Source organism: Pituophis catenifer, unplaced genomic scaffold (genome assembly GCF_029215685.1).
Source record: "Pituophis catenifer annectens isolate HBS135680 unplaced genomic scaffold, rPitCat1.0.hap2 SCAF_3, whole genome shotgun sequence".
In the NCBI taxonomy this organism is placed as follows: domain Eukaryota; kingdom Metazoa; phylum Chordata; class Lepidosauria; order Squamata; family Colubridae; genus Pituophis; species Pituophis catenifer.
The window spans coordinates 158,572,435-158,594,392 of NW_027256883.1; the positions used below are offsets into that span (position 1 = coordinate 158,572,435).

The following is a 21,958-nucleotide window of genomic DNA, read 5'->3' on the forward strand; positions in this document are numbered from 1 at the left end:
TATGTTCCTGCTCTGAAGAAGCACTTAACCTGGTAGCCTAGTCATGCAGATCAGCCTTAATCACTTGTAGAAAATGAGGAGTAAGATGATTGCTCATTCATACTTTATTATATCATAATCGATAGCCATGTGAACATGACCTTTTCTGAAAGAATTTTCTATTAATTAAGTTTAGGTATCTTGTTGCCTTATATTTTATGCTTTATGATAATGTAACTATAACTGATCTGGGTAACACCTAGGCCCGTGATGGCGAACCTATGGCACGTGTGCCAGAGGTGGCACGCAGCGCCCTCTCTGTGAGCATGCGAGCAGTCGCCTCAGCTCAGCTCCGCCGTGAATGCACACACACCTCCCGCCGGCTAGCTGGCCTTTGGGTCTCTGCTGCACATGCACGGGGGCGGGGGACATGCAGGGGCCGCGTGTGCATTTGTGGGGGCGGCCACGTGCAGGTGGCGCATGCATACATGCGCGGGACCGCACATGCATTGCATTTTGGGGGTTCGGACGTGCTTTGGGCACCCAGTCTGGAAAAGGTTAGCCATCACTGACCTAAACAAATAAACATTTAAAGAATAATTCTGAATATTTCAATATTGTTCAATTAGTATTTATTTGTTAAATTGCAAGTTTAATCTTAATTTAGCCTTCAAATGGGAGGAGCCAGTTTTGCTTAAATGGGGCATTATTGTAAAATCCTGTTGATGGCTAGATTTGTTTTAACATGGAAATTTGTCCTCATTGCCAGGAATAGAGCTGGAGTGCTGCAGGGTTTGTATTTCTAGAATTCTTTCATAACTTTAATTTGTATTTGATTGTTGGCATGGTTGCAATATTTGTATGATCTGATTGAGTGTCTGGATAATTTTTTTAATTAAATGCAGACTGAACTTACTTAAAACATGTTGCATTTACTTGTAAAAAGTTTTCAAATGATTTGAAATATCTTCTCTCTTGGTCATCTTTAAGTAGTTGAGCAAGCAGTTAACATTTATGATTCCATTTTAATAAATGTGTTGGAGGTCTTTTTAACACAAACAAAATGTGCTATGCAGGATAATTAAATCAATATTAACATGTAAGAACTTGCAGTTTCTGGAATTGCTCTTTTAAAACTCAGATATAAACAAAAACCCTGTTATTTTTTGTGGTGTACAAGCCCAGATGAAGGAGGTGTTTCCTGCTTTGTGCTGTTCATGGAATGCATATGGGGCTTTTGTTGTTGAATGTGACTTGCAGTTGCCCTGGATTTGGATAGGAACAAATGAGAATTTCAGAATCTGTAGCATGTCTTTTCCAATTAAGAAGGATAGAGAAAGAGTTGAATTTTCCAAGGATTTTTTGAAAGGCAGTAGCTGCTATACCTGGCTAAACAAATAGGTGTAATACAGACACTGATCTATAAATCCTCAGAGCAAATAATAAATATTCTGGTTAAAATCCAAAAATTTCATACTTGTTTCATGAACTTCGCATCTGTTGTGGAAGGAACATATAGAGCTCTCCTATCATTGAAGATAATGGAGGAGACTTGCTTTGTGGAACATTCTTCAACATAAAACACCCTTACAAAATATTAAATGTTGTTATGATAATTATCATGCCTATTAGGATGGAAATCCCCTTAAATTTAGTGGGCTTGCTTCTGTTGATATATCCATATACTTGTGCATATTGGATCTTTCATCTTTGATCAGGGATATAAATGACAGAATTACAGAATTACAGTAAGATCAAATCTGGAATAGTTATTTAAGTGTGTTGCTATTGGTATTTTGCAAGGGTAGGCAACTTTTTTATGGCCAGAGGTAGGGTACATGGTAGAAAATAGGTTTTTTGAATCTATGGCCACTTCCAACTCTAGCTGAGAATGGTGCAATGTGCCCTCTTTGGGACCTTTTCATAGCAGTCTATGTATGCCAGTACAAGTATTTTTGTGGGTGTATCTCTCTTTCTGTATGTTAGAATTACTAAGCTACAGGGAGATTAATGGAAAAAATAAGATATATGCTCAAAGAAGTTGTAGAGATCACCTGGTCTGAAAATGTTTCTCCGGTTTTGAAGAGGCACTTCTCATTCTATTCTAATCTCTTTGAGTCAGTAAATCTAAAACTTAGACTTGCTTTCTAAAGCTCCAGTTGCTCTCCTATAACTAAATACCTACAAGGTTTTTGATGAATTTGAAATTGCCATTTTGAATTGTTCTATTCTGAAAAATGAGTACAGATATTTCTTGCTTACCAGCCATTCATTCGGCATATCATAATTAATATTATGATATTATGATAGTCCAGATCCTGAAGACGAAACTCAAATACTTTGGCCACCTAATGAGAAGGAAGAACTCACTGGAGGAGAGCCTAATGCTGGGAACGATTGAGGGCAAAAGAAGAATGGGATGGCAGAGAATGAAGTGAACTTATTTATCTGGACAAATGATATATAAAACACATGATATCACAATTCCTAAAGCTTTCCCTAAAATTCATACATTCAACTTTAGAATAACTCAGTGGAAACAACCAATAGGAACCAGTACCTTTCATAGTTAGAAATATTTGTTGTTACCAAAATGATATTCTGTAAATATCATGTTCTGTTGTATTTTCCAAAAAGAAAGAAGTAAACAAATTAAGCTGGTAAAATTTATTTGAAAAAAATGTATTTGTACGGAAGCAGAAGAAAATCTTACAAAGGAAACATTGCAAATAGTTTGTAGAAATAATATTAGGCAACATTGGTATTTCTAATTTAAATTGTTGCTGCAGTTCATATCCGTTTTTTCCTTTGATACCAAACCTTAAACAGAAGTCTCCTGCAGAAGAACTTGTGACATAGATTTAATGTAACATCCGTTTTCTTGGATTAGAGCCTGATGTACTTACAGAGTCGGATCAGTGACAAACTGGATAAGCAGGTGTGTGTTTGTATGACAAATTAAAGTCATGGGAGCCATCACAATTCACTTCTCCACTAATCCCATAGCAAAGGTTTGGGAACACAGATGGCCCTTGTAAAATTTTACCATCAAGAAATTTTAAAGTGGAGCTCTTAAAGTAACTCTGGAATGCAGAGCTAAGTGACTTCATTCTCTGTTATTTTCTCTCCAGGCATTCACGAATTCACATTAGGACAGGTTTGATGGATGCTCATCTGTACTGTTTGAAGAAATGTGTCATAGACTTCCTTGTGGAGAACAGGTAAGGAAAAGGATCTAGAACCCAAATGCACTTCAAAAATGTTTGAATGTCACACTGGAAACATCCTTCGCCTTGTTAATATACAGGATTACAATATACAACTAGTGTTTTTCTTGCTTTAAATACCCTCTTCAATTTGTGATCATATGGATGCAATTCTATGAGCCTTCCTTTTATGCTCATGGGATATCAAGGAATGCACTGTGCATTTTAATGATGTGCATTGCAGGAGTTCTACCTCATTTTCTACTTATGGGCTCTCACATGTATAAAAGAAGTGAAAAAGGAGCAGAAAATACTGAGAAGATCCCTTCATCTTCCTACTTCCTCTTAGGTACCATGTTTCAGTTTTGAACATATGCATATAGTTATTCCAATCCTGTTCTCAGACTCAGCATTCCCTTTAAAAACAAAAACTTGAGTTTTTCCAGGGCCCACTCCAATGCCTTTTTAGCAGTGAAATCAGATGAACAATGAGCAAGGGTGCCTGAGAAAATTAAAGAATAAAGTGTGAGATGAAACTTTCTTAAAGGTGCTCCTCACCATCATTATTGCTACCATTAATTTATGCTGCAGAACATACAAATGAAGCATCATCTGTAAGGTTTAATTATATATTTTTTTTTAATAATTGAGTCTGAGGAAGATTATGCAGGCCAGTTGAATTGAAAAGACAAGAGCTAATGAAAAATGCATCTTTCCCACCTCTGATTTGCCACATAGCTTCTTAAAGATAACCCAAATGCACTTTAAGAATGTTTTAATGTCACACTGGAAACATCCTTGGCCTTGTAATACAAGATTACAATATACAATAAGAGAAGGGGTAAATAAAAAGTTTATCTCTGCTTGTTGCATAAAGAATCACTCAGTTTCTTCCCTTTCCTTAGCCGGAGGGGTGCTATGGAGCATTTCTATTTGTCCGTCAGAGGTTGGGACATGTGTAAGTGACCACAATTTTTTGTTAGCCATCAAGGCCACCCAAACTTTGTTGGTTCTTAGTGGGAAATCAGTTTAAAGAGGAAGGCGACAGTGACAAGTTCCATTTAACTGAGAGTTATCTGCAGGATGTCTTCTCTCTGGAATATATCAAGTGAAGGGCAAGTTTATTCAACATGAATGCTAGACAATTAACCCTAATTGACAAGACCTAAACAAGTTGTTTGGACACTGGAAATTAAATCCAATCCATTACCTCCCCTGCTTCCCTTTTGTATATGTTGGTAACTTTCCACCCAGTAGTAGCATTAGACAATGGAGGATTACCACACTGAACTAATAATCTTGTTGACTTCATACTGAAACTTAATACGTGCCTGCTTTGTCTTCATTTGTATCTTATTAAGGCATTTTTCTTCAGTAGTAATATGAGTATTTCTATTCCTTTTGTATGGGTCTTCTTTTTGTACATTATTTTGTCTATTTGTAAATCCAATCCTTTTTGGGATAAATCCTCATGTTGGCTATTTTTGATACATCCTGTGTATCTTGTGGTGTTCCTAATATGAAATTGAGGCCACCTACTGAGAGGAAGAAAGACATCCTTTTATGGAAGAAGAGAGAGATCCTGGCTATAATGGTTTAGCCCTAATGAGGATCTATGTATACTCACCTCAAACTAGAAGTAACTTAAAGCTGAACCACAGGCATAACTTTCAGTCCCACCTGCTCCAGATGCTGCAGGAGCTGAAACAGCTGTGTTCCATAATATTTTTGCTCCCTTGAAATACTGCAGAATCCACAGGTGATGACAATTAAAGAAAAAGATAAGATGCTAAGGATAGAGTTTAAATGTTATGGCCAAGTGATATAGTCAAAATGATAATTTTACCTGTATATTACAGACAGGTAAGGAGGTGAAGGAGACCAATGAGCAAACAAGTTTCCTACAAGTAAAAGAGATTTCTGTAGTAAGAAACCCTACTTTTATTCCCTCTTCCCCTAAAATTTTTGACAGATTATGACAAAGACAAACAGATCAGGTGATGAGTATAGTCTTAAAAATAGTCCTAAGAATGTTTCTTTGCAAGGGCCTCTACAAAATCATTTTCAAAACAATTCTTACATATGCATTTGAATGTATAAACTTGATATTTTTATGTTCACCAGCCTGTTAGTTTAAAGGCTACTTATTTTATATTTTGTTGTATTAGATTAGATTAGATCAGATAGATTAGATAACATATTATAGTATCTGATTTATTTTATCTGTACTCTCCTTAGTAATAAATCCATGGTAAAGTTGTTAGAACAACTACTACTGGCTGGCCGTTGGCTGCATGCCAACCATAGCTACAGGAAAGATAGATCTGTATAGGATTTAAGGTAAAGATTTAATTCACTACATTCTTTGCTATCAATATGAGACAGGCAGTTAGGTTTCTGCAGTTTGAAAATAATTTATTAGTTCCTGAGATAGCATAGCATACTTTATTGCGGTCATAGACCAAAAAAACCAAAACATCCAAGACACATAGCTGGCACACGACCAGACTGAAGTGCAAAACAGCAACAAGATCAGTGGTGGAAACCACTCTGTCAAACACACAGTTCATGTATTTTAAATTTTAGCTCCAATCTATATGGTCTATAGTCGATTAAAATTGTACATAGGTAGAAAATACTATATTGCAATTTACATAAAATCCACACATCGGCACTTTATATAACCACCAGCTAACTCAACCGCTGACGATCAATAAAGTTGACCTCAGTCAATGGGTCCAGCCTGTCCCTTCCCCCGGCTCTTACATCCCAAGACTGCAGCAAAAAATTTTGCTACCTTTAGTGTAATCTTAGAATCAGTATCTTGGAGTAAGAAGCGAAGACTAAGATTTTCAGATAATCCAGGAAGTCTTTGGCAAATGGGAGAGATAAATTCTGACCTTACCTCCCAATAGTGGGGGCATGTAAATGCGATGTGAGCCAACGATTCTGGAGATCGGCCATCACATGAACAGTGGGTGGATTTTTTTTTTTTTAATATAAACTTTATTGTTTAAAAAAAAGAACATTTAAAAAAAAAACACGTACAAGTTTCTCACAATTGAGAGACAAATTTACATATACAGTACATAAACGTCACCTATTAACTAATTTCCATTATTCTATATAAATATATATATTATATGTACATATATACAAACATACAATAAAGTATTCCATATTCTATACCTCTGACAGTGCTGTTTTTTGTTATATTGATTTCTTCTAAATTTCATCTCTAGCCATTTCCTTTCCTCTGGTTTATCCATTGGTACCATCTATTCCATGTTTCATAATATTTAGAGTGGGTGGATTTCACACACCCCGAGCACCTGCTATCTAGGACATTCAAGGGGATCACATTAAAATGTGCCTTTAGAAAGGCCAACCTGTATTTAACAAAGGATAGCATAGAGAGATATTTGGGGAGGGTGCATTTGGGCAGTAATATCGAGAGAAAACGGAGAACATACTCCCGCACCAAGTGCCAGATTCTGTTGTCTTTCAATATCATCCAATCGCTGGAATATCAGCGATTTGGCTGACCTGAAATATAAATCAGAAGAAAAGACACTGCTTTCCTCTTAATTCTCATGTAATGGCCTGATCAGTTTGGCTTCTCTTTATTGAAATATGCCAGATCATTAATATTGAAGATCACCATTCCAAGAGAGAAAGATAAAAGGCTGACTAAAAAGTCAATAAATGATGGAATTTTAAAAAGGTTTAAGAGATGATGGATAATGAGAAAATATATTAATAAAATGGGAAAATACAAATAGGGAAAATAGTAGTATATATATTAATATATAATAAAATTTATTATAACTAAAAATAAGTTAAGATTAGTAGATGGAAATTTAGGATTAGGTAATTTAATTGTATTATTAACATTAATAGTTTGTTAAAGTATATTCTGAATTTAAAATATTTAAAATATTGCTGAGCACATTGTAAGCCGCCCTGAGTCTCCGGAGAAGGGCGGCATATAAATCAAATTTAAAAAAAAATAAAAATACTAAGGATTAAAAATTGTGGGGATTTTGAGATACACTCCTGGGATTGATTAAATATTGTTAGCATTTGGCGTTATTAGTAATCCTACACATTTGGCATATTGTATTTATGGTGGAATAATGAGTAATTCTTAAAATATTAAACAATAGTAATTTAGTAGGGAATAACAAATACATGGCGCAAAGAAATGTTATTTATGTTATTTATGTTTAAATGAATTAATGGGGAAAATGATAAAGGATTATGAAGAGAGAATAGTATTGTCGAAGTTGGAAGATTAGGATTACACATACTTATTTGTATTATTATTGTTAGCATTGTTTAAAAAAGACTTGACCCAGTCAATATACTGTCCACAAAATATGTTTGGTATGAAAAGAAAATTGCAAATAAAACATGTGTGTGTGTGTGTGTGTGTGTGTTATATCTATATATCGATATCGATATTGATATATAGATATATAACTCTATCTATCTATCTATCTATCTATCTATCTATCTATCTATCTATCTATCTATGATTACCAGAACCTTCTACAAATAAAACATGTTTTTACACACACACACACACTCACACACACACACACACCAGGTGTGATTCAGGATGCTAGTAAGCCCTAAAGTCACAGGGCCCAGTTACGTGAGGGATCATCTAGTATCTTCCTGGCCATTTCAATCCAGCAGAATTAGTTTGCTCCAAATTTCTTCAGTTAAAGATTGCATCTTTGGAATCTGGAAAGGCACTTATACAGTATCTGTCATAGTACCCAGTCTCTCGAATAAGATTCCCCAAGAACCGCTATTTGCAACCTTCACCACCTGCTTCCAACATGCAGAATCAATGGGAAAGCCAGCAGAAGGTTGCAAATTGTGATCATGTGAGCATGGGATTCTGTGACTATGTAGGATTTGCCTAACAACAGCTACTGATAGTGCCAGAACTGCCTTCAAAAGACTGCATGGCCCCATGACAGTACATCTTAGAATCTCATTGCTTGCAATGGAGTTCCCTATCCCAATTACTATCAATGTGACCCATAGCTCCCTTCTACAGGTATATTTACCTGTACCCCCCTTCTGAACTGAACTGAACTGAAGAAGCCTCTTGGATAAACAGTGAAACATTTTCAAAGGAAAAAAAAAGAAAGAAAGTTGTTGCCTTTGGAAAAAAAAGCATTGGATTGATTCAAAATCTTTCCAGTTGGAGAAAGTGGATTATTTCAAACAGAAGCCTTCGGGGCTAAAGAAACTGAAATTATAGTCCAGCCAATTTATCAAATGGAATAGCAATAGACGAATTTAAAGATTTTTAATTCTAACATTTTTAGAATAGCTGTACCTAAATCCTGATGATGCTACTTAGTTTGGTAGTGAAATGTCTGCAAGAAAACAACCAAGCTCAGAGGATACCAGGAAACCCCCTGTTCAACCCTGAGCTACAAATATCCCCTTCTATAGATACCTAAATGTAAATCTAAACACGAAAAATATGTTTTTAGTTTTCATCTGTTACTATATTTATGCCTCCCCCTTTCCCCAATAAATTCAAATCAGTGTCCACTTCTTTCCTGTTCTGGTTTTACCATCACATCGTCTTTATCAAAGAAGTCAGATGAAGGTGGTAAATTTGAAGGCTATAGATTTGAATTTGGATCTTTCCCATCCCTAGAACATGGAAACCAAAAGGACAAAATAGAACTCTGAGCTACTCAGAGCACAAGAAATGATGTGAGGATGATTAGGAACAACTCTTGTGGATAAATTCTAAAGAGTAATAAGTTAAATAATTAGCTTTGTCATATTTTGTTACTTTTGAACCCATAAATGTCAAATTTAATAGCCCTACACGGAGCAGTTTCCTGAGCAAAGTTAATCTGCTTTTCAGAAAAAGCTTTTAATGTTCAAGCGGAAACTCTTGGCTTGGTTTTATTCAGAGAAGCAAAGTATCAAATATGTTTTGGGAAAGAAGAAAAAAGCCTTTATGGGTGGTTGAAAACATTGGCTATTGATAAGCCACTTCCTCTGCAGTTTCCTTCCTTCATTCCTTCAGCCAGTCTCCCAAGATCTTTACGGTGACCTTTTCTGGAAAGCTGTTCCAGAAAAGATTATTTTTCTCCCATCTGAGCTGCAGACTGAAAGGAATGCTGTGAAGAAAAATCTTCAAAATTCTGTACCTTCCATGAATAGTACCAAGATCGCCAGAGGGTAGGAGCTGTGTTTTGGTTGATGAGAGTAAATTTTGTCCACGGGCTTCTGCTTGATTTGCTTTGTGGTATGTTGTACACAGAGGCCCCTGCAGGTTTACATTAAGATATTGCCCAGACTAAACCAGTCTGTAGTTTTGCTTTCTCCCTTTCAATGCCTTTTTATCATTCACGCTGTCACCTGTGTTTCCTGGCAAGGCCTATGGACTGTGAGGGAGGTCTGGCAGAGTCAGACTTCTTCTGGCTTTAATGCATGCTCTCTCCCTCTCCTTCTCTCTCTTTTTCTTCTTGCCTGCCGGAAAATGTCTGTAAAAGAATGCTTGCTGTGTGGATACTGAAGAGAGATACTAAAGAGAGAGCACGTCAGTTCTGTGACTGATTTCTTCCTGATAATGTTCAGGTTGTATAATGAGTATTTTCCATGTGAAAAGAGAAATTGAACAGATTACAATTTAGGAATTAAAATGCAGACAAATAGATGAAATGGGCAAACAAAATGGAAAATATAAAAGATGCCGCTAAAGGGAGACCATTTCTGCAGATTTACTGAAAATTTTAAATAGTGTCACAGGAAAAGATTTAGGGGTGATTAGCATTTACTTCAAGTAGCCCTCAAATTATAACTGTTTGTTTAGCAACTATGCAGAGTTATGGTGGGTGCTGAACGAAGTGAATAACAATGGCTTCTCAAAGTTTTGACTGTTACAATGCTCACGTGAACAAAATTTGAATGCTTGGCAATCAGCTTACACTTATAACCAGTGGCAGCATCAGTCATGTGATTGCCATTTGCAACCTTCCTTGCTGGCTTCTCACAGGCAAGGTCCATGGGGAAGCCAGCAGGAAGACTGCAGGTTACTTAGTAACTGCCTTTCTTCACTTGAATGCACCACATCAGGGTGAAATCTACTTACCTTCCTTACCGGTTTGGAAGTGCATGTGCGTGCGCGCACACCTGCGCATGCCAGGAAGTAATGACACCTGGGTGGCGATCGCTACTGGATTGCCGAACCACAGAGAAAAATCGCTACCAGATCGGGCAATCCGGTCTGATTCAGGAGCATTTCACCCCTGCACCACATCCTCCTTTGCTTGCATGCACCCCAGCTCTCTTTTCTTGGCTCTCCTGGCCTCCCTGTATTCACACAAACCCTCCACCTTCTTTCTCTGGCCTCCTTGTGCTTGCACTCACCCTTGCATTCTCTTTATGTAGCCTGTCTGAACTTGCACCCATACCAGAACACACACACCCCAAATTTGTGTGCGACCTGCACTGGACCTCCCAGAGCTTCCCGTACCTTGCTGCAGCACCTCCATAGCTTTACCTGGGACTGTGCTTCTCACATAATGACCCACGCATCTGGAGTTACAACAACAACCAGGACTGCCTGGATTGTTATTTTGAATATAAACTGATAATTCATTCTCAGAATGTTTATTTATGCACAATAATAATGTATTGGTTGTACAAAATAGTCCTCAATTTACAATTGCAACTGGCAACAGAATTGCTGCAAGCTTATTTTATTGCAATTCTCATCTCAATGGCAGTACAACTAATACATTAATTTTGTGTATAAACAAACTTTTTGAGAATGAACTGCCAATTCATCTTCAAGTACTATAGTTTATCCTGCCCTTGGGATTGTACTACTGTATTCACTTTTACTAAGGGATGGTGGAGATAAGAAAAGTTACATAATAGTTACAAAATTCTACTCAATAAAATTAATTTATAATTTATCAACCAATAATACCAACAATTAAAATTACAATGTTACAATATATATTTAAAGGAGTGTCCTATGATATTGCAGAGCACTCATATACCCAGAAATCATATAAAATAAATACCCCAAAAATTACCAGTCTTAATGGAAATAAGGTAAAATAACCAGAACCCAGTAATAATAAAAAAATGTTTCTAAAACCTCTTTAAAAGCCAACTTGTTTTGAAGAGCAAAGGGTAGGATGAAACTGATTCTAAAGCAGTATTTTTCAAACTTGGCAACTTCTTAAAGTAATGTATGGATTGCTGGCTGGGGAATTCTGAGAGTTGAAGTCCGCACATCTTAAAAGTTGCCAAGTTTGAAAAACACTATTCTAGAGTCTGTGAAAAAAGACCACAGCCCTAAAGGGGAAACAGTAAGGTGACTGTACCCAAAGGAACATAAGCAAAAAGCATGTTTTTTTAATGGAGGGCAAATAATATATTTTAAAAAGTGCTGTCTCTGTGCTCATACATTTAATGATAGTGATCTTGATTTTAATAGTAGTGATTTTACTTTTTAGTCTTTTAATTGATATAAGCTATCTTGATTTTTTTTATAAAAACTGAAAAGTCAACTATACATTTCATAATAAACGAATACAAATCCACAAAGGGCCAGTGTGTTCCAAAAAAATTTTATATTCTATGAAAAAATGATTTTTTTTCCAGAATCATCTAATAAAACTAGCTTACAGGAGATTCAAGACAAACAAAATATATTTTTTCATTGCATTTATTTATTTATTTATTTATTTATTTATTAAATTTTTATACCGCCCCCTCTCCCGAAGGACTCGGGGCGGTGAACAGCCAAAATTAAAAACACACAATACAAATATTAAAATACATTAAAACAGAATTAAATTATCTTAGGCTTCTCCAATTTAAAACCCCGTTACCCATAAAATTCACCAATTAAAAATTTTTTAACCCAGCCCGGCTTGCTGAAATAAAAACGTCTTCAGGGCCCGGCGGAAGGTCCGGAGATCCGGGATTAGTCGTATCCCTGGGGGCAGCTCATTCCAGAGGGCGGGTGCCCCCACAGAGAAGGCTCTTCCCCGGGGGGTCGCCAGCCGACATTGCCTGACAGACGGCACCCTGAGGAGACCCTCTCTGTGGGAGCGTGTTGGCCGGTGGGAGGTTATCGGAGGCAGAAGGTGGTCTCGTAAATAACTGGGTCCTAAGCCATGGAGCGCTTTGAAGATGAGAACCAACACCTTGAAGCGCACTCGGAAGACCACTGGAAGCCAATGCAGCTCGCGCAGGAGAGGTGTCACGTGGGAGCGCCATGCCGCCCCCATAAGTACCCGCGCGGCCGCATTCTGCACCAGTTGGAGCCTCCGAGTGCTCCTCAAGGGGAGCCCCATGTAGAGAGCATTACAGTAGTCAAGGCGGGAAGTAACGAGGGCATGAGTGACCGTGCATAGGGAGTCCCGATCCAGAAAGGGGCGCAACTGGCGTATCAGGCGGACCTGATAGAAAGCCCCCCTGGCCACGGCCGTCAAATGCTCTTCTAAGGACAGCCGTGCGTCCAGGAGGACACCCAAGTTACGCACCCTCTCCGTGGGGGCCAATGTCTCGCCCCCAATAGTCAGCGATGGCACCAGCTGACTATATCGGGACGCCGGCAGCCACAGCCACTCAGTCTTGGAGGGATTGAGTCGGAGCCTGTTCCGCCCCATCCAGACCCGCACCGCCTCCAGGCACCGGGACATCACTTCAAGGGCATCGTTGGGGTGGTCTGGGGTGGAGATGTACAGCTGGGTGTCATCAGCGTACAGATGGCACTGCACCCCAAAACCACGGATGATCTCGCCCAGCGGCTTCACATAAATGTTGAACAGGAGAGGCGAGAGGACCGACCCTTGTGGCACCCCACAAACCAAGTGCCTTGAGGTCGACCTCTGCCCTCCAGCCAACACAGACTGCGACCTGTCGGAGAGATAGGAGGAGAACCACCGTAAAACAGTGCCTCCCACTCCCAACCCCTCCAACCGGCGCAGCATGATACCATGGTCGATGGTATCAAAAGCCGCTGAGAGGTCTAATAGGACCAGAACAGAGGAGCAACCTCTGTCCCGAGCCCTCCAGAGATCATCAACCAACGCGACCAATGCCGTTTCCGTGCTGTACCCGGGCCTGAAGCCGGACTGGAACGGATCTAGATAGACGGTTTCCTCCAGGTACTGGGGGAGCTGTCGCGCAACCACACTCTCAACAACCTTCGCCAGAAAGCGAAGGTTGGAAACTGGACGATAGTTTGCTAAAACAGCTGGGTCCAGAGAGGGCTTCTTGAGGAGGGGCCTCACCACCGCCTCTTTCAAGGCGGGAGGCAAGAACCCCTCACTCAAGGAAGCGTTTATAATCCTCTGGAGCCAGCCTCGTGTAACCTCCCGGGTAGCCAGCACCAACCAGGAGGGACACGGGTCCAATAAACATGTGGTTGCGTTCAACCTCCCCAGCATCCTGTCCACGTCCTCGGGAGTCACAGGGTCAAACTCATCCCAGATAACCGTCTCAAGACAGACCTCGGACAACCCGCCCGTACCTACCCAGTCGGAGTCCAAGCCTTCCCGAATCTGAGCGACTTTATCGTGCAGATAATGCGCAAAATCCTCAGCACGACCTTGCAAGGGGTCTTCCCGCGCTCCCAGATGGAGAAGGGAGCGAGTCACCCTAAACAAGGCAGCTGGGCGATTTTCTGCCGACGCGATAAGAGCGGAAAAGTAATTACACTTCGCCGCCTTTATCGCCACTAAGTAGGTCTTGATATAAGACCTCACTAGTGTACGGTCAGATTCGGAGCGACTGGCCCTCCAACTACTCTCTAGGCATCTTTTCCGGCGTTTCATCCCCCTCAGCTCCTCGGAGAACCAAGGAGCTGGGCAGATTCGGCGCCGGGTCAGAGGCCGCAAAGGCACGACCCGATCTAAAGCACCAGCGGCCGCCCTATCCCAGGCGGTCACCAGGTCCTCAGTCGAGTCGCGTGCCAGAGTCTCAGGAAATGGCCCAAGCTCCATTCGGAACCTATCAGGATCCATCAGGCGCCTGGGGCGGAACCACCTAATTGGTTCCGCCTCCCTGCGGTGGGGCATAGCAGTCAGGAAGTCAAGTCTAAGGAGAGAATGGTCTGACCATGACAAGGGTTCAATAACTATATCCCCTATATCTAAGCCATTCAACCACTGACCAGAGACGAAAACCAAGTCCAGCGTGTTTCCTCCTATGTGAGTGGGGCCCTGAATTAACTGGGTCAGGTCCATGGCCGTCATGGAAGCCATGAACTCCCGAGCCGCCTCAGATGTTTCACCGATGGACGGCAGGTTGAAATCCCCCATGACTAAAAGCCTGGGGGTATCAACCACCACCCCGGCTATAACATTGAGGAGCTCGGGCAGGGCCGCTGCCACGCAGCAAGGAGCCAGGTACGTAACCAGCAGGCCCATCTGCCTCCCATGGCCCCACTTCACAAGGAGAGACTCACAACCGGCTATCTGAGGTACAGTGGCCTCCCTAGGATCAAGACCTTCCTTTACAATAACCGCCACCCCCCCCACCCCTACCCTGGGCCCTTGGCTGATGGAATGCGCGGAAACCCGGTGGGCACATTTCTACGAGGGGGACCCCCCCCTCCAGGCCCAACCAGGTCTCAGTAATACCCGCCAGGTCCGCTCCCCCCTCCTGAACCAGCTCACAGATGAGGGGGGCTTTATTAGACACGGACCTGGCATTGCACAGCATCAGCCTAAGACCCAGGCTCTGAGACTCCGGACAACCCAGGGAACGAGAAGAGCACTGGGGGCCGGAGCATGTCACCGCTTGAAGACAGCGGATACGTGCCCCCACAACATGATATGGCCCCCTGCTCCCACCATACCTGCCCCTCCCACCTACGGTCCTGATGACATCGCCCTCCTCCCTACCAGCACCAACCCCCTCCGATCCCCGCTCCGCACCTCCCCTAGCGCGACCCTGTGCCGGGCCTGGTCCCCTCCCCAACAAATCACCCTCCCTATCCTTTGCCAAACAACCCTCCCCCCTCCCAAACCCCCTTAAAAGATTGGCAAATGACAATTTTAAAAAACCCCTCAACCCCCTCTTCGCCGCATGCCACCTCTCGGGATTCCAAAATCCGTCATCGAGGTAGGCCCTCGATAGAGTGGAGGGCCAATCCTGCGAGAGGGGGGAGTCTCGCAGAACAAGAAGGTCAGCATAACAGGTTTAGCTGTGAAATGTGCTATCACAAAAACCTAGATGCATTTAAAAGAAAATGAGTTTAGTTCTCAGTGGGTACTAGTCAGGTTCTCAGTGGCTACTAGTCTGTAGCATACCTAGGACAGTTACATTATGCTTTTTAGAATTAGTCATGGCTCCGAGGATAGAATCTATCCTGTGGGTTTCTATAGGGAAGCTGGGGAATCACTAATAAAAATGGAGGCGAACTAGATGTAAGTGCATCAGGACTGCTCTTCCATATTTGTATGTTCACCTGTTCTTCATTCTCTTTGTGGCCACATCCAATCCTAGCCCCACACTGTGGGAATTTGCAGCTGCAACAAATCCTTTGGATATTTTTGCTGTAATCTACATGAATTTGCTTTGAATGTTTCTAATGCTACTTGTGTCCAATCTGCAGCTGGCAGAGCAATTTACATTTACAGCTGTTGTTTGGAGTTCTTTGAAAATTCCAGCGTGTTATGACATAAAAGGAGCCCATTTGGAAGGGTTTTTCCACAACCTGAAATACCCTGATTAGTCTTCCTGCTGTGCCCTCCACTTCGGTGCCTTTCTTCCTATACACTTAACTGTTGGTGGCCAAAGCCACCTGTGATTAGTGTTAATGTGCAATACACAGTACAAATATAACTGTTGCTTTTTATTTTGTATTTGGTATACAATTGTCATGCTCTGTAAGGAATTTGAGGTACAGATTGGTGAGATCACTGTTTACAATTAGCCATAGTCACAATAAAACATTCCTATTGTTAGCATCACTTTTTGTAATACTGGCTAGTCAAAGTGTTTGCTTTTCCTCATGCCAGTACACACCCACATATATATATATAGAGAGAGAGGGAGGGAGGGAGGGAGAGGGGGAGAGAGAGAGAGAGAGAGAGAGAGAGAGAGAGAGAGAGAGAGAGAGAGAGAGAGAGAGAGAGAGAGAGATAGATTTAGGTTGCTTCAGAGAGATAATTTATAAATGCAATATTCCCCCCTGCTTTTTATTGCTCTTATACATAAAGACACTAGTCAAATAAAATTAAGAATCACAAACAGAAGTGGACCATAAAGGAATAAGCAAACTATAATTATGAAATACATAGAAAACAAACAAAAAGAAATTATCAAACAGTGAGGAAAATCTTGGTCACGTAAAATAATGATGACTGGACTTTTCCACTGTGTTGATAGGAAACCAATTCAAATGTGGAGGATAAACATATGTCTTTAATCTAGGATTTTAAAGCAGGTGTACTAGTCTTTCCATCGAAGTAAAACAGCCTGTCTAGCCACAGACCACACACTGTAAATCTAGAATTCTTCATACTTCACTTCCAAATGTTTCATATATAATTTAGCAGCACAGTCTCATCTGTAAATTTTTTTCTTATTCCAACACCATATTAAAAATCTTATAAATATTAAACCAAACAAGTACAACTGTAGAATATGCCCAAAACATGAGTCTTCTGTAAAATTATCCTTGCAACATATAGTTGAGATCTAGCCTTACTAATATCCTTTGTAGTGTCCTGAAAATATGAACAATAACTTTTTGTTCTATTCATCACTTTTTTAGAACATACACTGCAAATTCAATATTCTTTAGAACTCTTTGCCTATTAAATTTTAAAAAGAAGATATTCTAGCTCCTTGTTTCCCATATCTATCTTGGTAATATTTCTGCATCTTTATCTGATACTTTTTTAAAGCACTAACAACTTACTAAGTGTCTACAAATCCATTAAAATATATTTTACAACCATTCACAGTTACCACAGTGATGAAAAATCTCTGATCAGTCCACACATTTACAACTTTGCTGTTCTGTAAAGCAAAGGCAAGCTGAAATCATAAGCACAGTTGCAGTTTCACTTATTGACTACTTCATTTATCAATTGAGTTATTGGTCCCAATTATAATCACTAAATAAGGAGTAAAACAGCAGAATAAAATAAAACTAATGCAATAAGAAGACTAATATGCAGTTACAATTACAATAAAATAACAGCAAACAATGTTCTAAAATGATTTCTGATTGTCATGGGAAAATAAGTAGTGGTACCAAAGAATCATAGTATAGATCAGTGGTGGCAAATCTTTTACTCACCGAGCGCCGAACTGGTACACACTTTGTGTACGTGCTATCAGCTCCTCCCCGTGTGCTGCATGCGCAACCACACCATCTGCATATGCACGCAGATTTTTTTTCCAAATTCAGAATGTGCTCACCAAAGCCATATTATATGAAATCAACCAAACTTTGACTTAAGGAGCCAATGGTATTAACTAGAGGCTTTAACTCTTTTTCAATTCTCTTCCATTTCCTTGAAGATGCAAGCAAGGGGAATATATATTAAGGGAATTTTTCCTGCTTTTGTACTGAGATTTTAATGTTGGCTGGAATATAAATATCATTTCCCTAATGCTCTTGTTCTTGACATTGTTTTGTTTTTATTCTTTAAAGTGAGTTGACTTTTCTGTATAGCAGTGGGAATGGGGGGAAAGAAATGATAGCTGATTGTTCTAGTTTGGAATATTAGAGAGCTGGGGAAAAATAACTTTTTTTGTTATTTGAATTCACTTTATACCTATAAGGTTCACAAATAACTTTTCCTTTCACCTCTCTTCCTTTACTTTTTTAAAAAAATCTTTTTTACATTTTCCCCTGACACCACCATTACGTTTTTACTATTCTGATTTTTTGAAATACAGCAGAATTAAATCTATCAGATATTTTTAATCATTGACAAGAATTTCTTTCTCTACCATATTAGAACTCTAGGCGTCCTTAACTTATAATTAGTCATTTAACCATTCAAAGTTACAGCAGACCCCCCCCTCCCAAAGCTACTTACATGACACTCTTAAAGTTACGGCAGCTGCAGTGTACCCACAATTGTTTGCCCTTATGACCGATCGCAGGCCCTTTGCAGCAGCCCCCCCCCGCCCATTCTCCCCCTCATTCCCCACTCTGGGTTTCCGCAGCACCTTAGACATGTTTCCCTCACCTTCCACTGGGCCCCACACCTTCCTCCTCACTTACCATTTGTAGATCTCTAAAGGTCAGGATAAGGAAGGAGGACAGGCCTTTCCATTTCTGGACCTCATGGCACAATTCTGGAAATGGTCAATATCTTTCAGGTGGTCATATTGAATTGTAGCCATTAGGACAAAGGGTGCTTCTAGGGCAGTGTTTCCCAAACTTAGGAACTTCAAGATGTATGGACTTCAACTCCCAAAATCCCACAGCCAGCCATGCTGGATGGGGAATTCTGGGAGTTGAAGTCCACACTTCTTAAAGTTCCCAAGTTTGGGAAACACTGTTCTAGGGTTACGCCATGCAGCCCAGCAATGAAGTGTCTTGTTTTGCTTTGCTAATGTGAGTTCCAGAACAATCCAGAGTGTTCCAGTGTAATAACGTCACCAAGTATTGAGTTTGACTCAAAGCCGGTTCTATGTTTTTTTTTCCTGCTAGGACATAATATTAGAGTGTGTTTCAAATACTTTGCAGGACAGATAGATTCCAGTGCTATCTTTTGCAGCAAGAACTATGTTGTGGAACCTTAATTAATGTATAATGCTGTTAGGCATTTTTGTGCCTCATCGTAGTCCATTTTATCAGATGCCCAAATTATTTTTCAGTGTTTATGCATCAGGCAGACAGAATCAGCCCACTCAATTTTCCTGCTGAGGGTCATCAGGATATTTAACAGGAAAGGACATATAAATGGGCTTGTTGGCTTCTCTCCTGTGGAACAGCTGTTCCTAACAACATAGCATCTAAACAGCCTGATAATAAAACATATCAGTCTGTTTAGATGCTATGTTGTTGGGAGTTTCATTCCAGTTTGGTCAGTTTTACCCAGTTCCCTTTGCCTGCATTACTGGGCATGCAAAAACATTTAAAAGGATCCGTAAATAATCAAAATAGCCAATATCAATGACAGATCCATTTTGTAGTGAAATCAGCTGGTTGGATTGCATTTGATTGGCTGCAAAGAGGGAGCTGAGAATGTGTCAAGCCACCATTCCCCTTAAATGGACTGTGAATGTTATGCTGCTGAAGCTGAGAGGCAGGGGGAAGGCAAGAATTCCCAGAAAAGGGAAAATGGACCACTCACAAGTTCTGCTCAGCTTCAGGGCTATAAAAAGAGAGAACAGGTTTTGCCATGCTGGATACATTGCAGATAAATAAATCACCTGAGATGCAAACACAAACTGCAGCTGGGAAATAGAATTCGAGAGTTGGTCCTGGAGAAGTACAAAGAGGACCAATATTATATTTTAGTTACAAATTTACAGTCTAATGATTTAGACTAGTGTTGAACTGTTCTGCTCTTGTTCAGAATCTAGATTTCGCGAACAGCTATTTGAACATCAGATACAAGGAAGAAACCATTTTTCCCTCTCAGGAACTTGTAAATAATATATTTATCTCTTAGTGCTATTGTTTTAATTTCCTTAGGACATTTACTTCAATCAGAAGTGAACTGATCCCATACTTGGTTAGAAAGCAGTTTTCTTGTCCTGCACAATTTCAACAGGACCAAAACCACAAAGAGCAAGACCAAAAGAAAAAGGACCAGAAAACAGGTTAGTAAAAAACAAACAAACAAAAAAAAACCCACTATACAGGAAAAAATGAATGTCACGTGGGGAATATTACTCCAATACAGAGAATGCAATCATCTCCCAATTCATAAGCTCTTTTTAGCCTGCTTCTTGACAAATAAAACAGCTTGTCTCAATTAAAAATCTGGTAAAATGTTGGTAGTATGAGCCATATAGAAATAAACATGAAGACATTGTTGCCACCAGGGTTTAAAAAGATAAGTAGCAACATGGGAAAAGGTGAAAGGAAAGATAATGAAGGTGATCAGTTTGATAATGCCAGAAATAAGTTAGTGTTCTGTATTACATCCAAACTTGGGAAGTTATCATTTGTTATAATAAGGCAGTCAGCTTGTTTAACATATCAGTTTAAACAAACATTGGGTTCCTGAATTTGACCGAAATAGGGAGTTTTGGTCTGTTAAAGAAAGAAACTCCTTTCATTTGACAGCCATATAAGAGACAGGAACTTATGGGGCCTTGTTCATATATTACAAAAGTACATTATTCCCTTACAATTGAAGCAGAAATTAGTCTTATTTCTGAGAGGAAAAAGCAAAGCATTTTCTTTTGGCTGGTACTTCTTTGTTTCCTTGGTCCCAGTTAAAACAAGGATCTTTAGGGTCTTAGCAACAGATTTTTTCCAGCCAGTGGATGGGGCCACACTGGTTTTTTTCATTGTCATGATATTTTACCTATGGGCCAACAATCCCAGAGACCATTGTTCTTCTGGGCAGTGGCAAAGATTGGAATATTGAGCAATGTGATATAACGTCACTCGTAAAGGATAAATTCAGCCACTCTTTACCCACCCATTCATTCTGTGCAAAAGAAAAAAACGTGAATGTGCCATATATAATGCTCACTTTAATTCCATTTGAAATGTTTATGATTTATATATTTGTATTCCACAGACATACATAGCTTTATGAAGGGTGATAGCTGGTTTGAATTGGGTACAGACAAAATGTGTTGGAACAATTGCAGAGGAGATGTAAAAGAGGCATTCCATGGAGGAAAAATTCGTTGCTATGTTCACATCATGAAAGATGGACTATGTTACCGAGTTAACACTCTTGGACTATATATTGAAGCAAACAGGCAGGTAAGAAAAAAGCAGTTTTTAACTCAGGACTGGTACTTGTGTAATTATAACAATTAAGAGAATGATAGAATGGGGAGATTAGATTGAAATATCTTTATCTTAGTTACATCATGAAGGGGAAAATGATTGAATGATCATAGTATATTTCTTCATATATTTACAGTATTTACATCCTATCTTGTCAGAAATCATTCACAATGACTTAAAACATTTTTTTAAAAATAGAGTGACAACAAATCAACAGTATGTTCCACAGGTGTCAAACTCGATCACGTCACATGACAGGCCATGTCATCCAATAGATGAGTGTACAAATGTGGCAGTGTGAGCACAGTGTATATTTTTGTCCATAACTCGTGAAACAGCTGCTTATGCATTAGAATTAGCAGCAGAAACCGACCAGCACTTCAGCTCCCTGTTTTTGTACTTAGGAAATATTTCACTTGTTTCAGTTGACCTCTTCAGTCTGCTGCTCCCTTTGTGTGGGCAGGTGGCAGCAGGAGGGAGTAGTTTTTGGGAATAGGAAGTAGATTATTTCATAGAAAAAAAGCACCTTAAAGTTAAACTAAACCTCTCCTTGGCCCTGGCGTTCCCTGAACATTCTGTTCAGGGAACATGCAACTGCTTGTCTCACTAGTTGCTTTCTATATAATAGCATATTTAAATATTTTTTATTATATGTAAAGTTAGGGGGGGAAGAGAAGCTTTTAAGCATATATATTTTATGTTCTAAACAGAAATCTTACATATCATGTATTACTCTTAAAAGAACAATTTAAGCCAGTTAATAATAAAAAGAGATGAATGAGCATATGCACCAGTATATAATGCAATATAATTT

General features: G+C 39.7%; 1 protein-coding gene across 3 annotated transcripts in view; it reads left to right on the plus strand.

The window, feature by feature from the left end:
* The window catches only part of EIF2B3 (eukaryotic translation initiation factor 2B subunit gamma), a 95,495-nt gene that overhangs the window by 41,801 nt on the left and 31,736 nt on the right, over positions 1 to 21,958 (plus strand). For all 3 annotated transcript variants that reach the window (XM_070939602.1, XM_070939601.1, XM_070939603.1), the window contains exons 6-8: positions 3,111 to 3,200; positions 19,867 to 19,994; positions 20,927 to 21,117. In XM_070939602.1, coding sequence (XP_070795703.1) covers positions 3,111 to 3,200; positions 19,867 to 19,994; positions 20,927 to 21,117 — 409 coding nt within the window. The remainder of the gene's footprint in view (positions 1 to 3,110; positions 3,201 to 19,866; positions 19,995 to 20,926; positions 21,118 to 21,958) is intronic.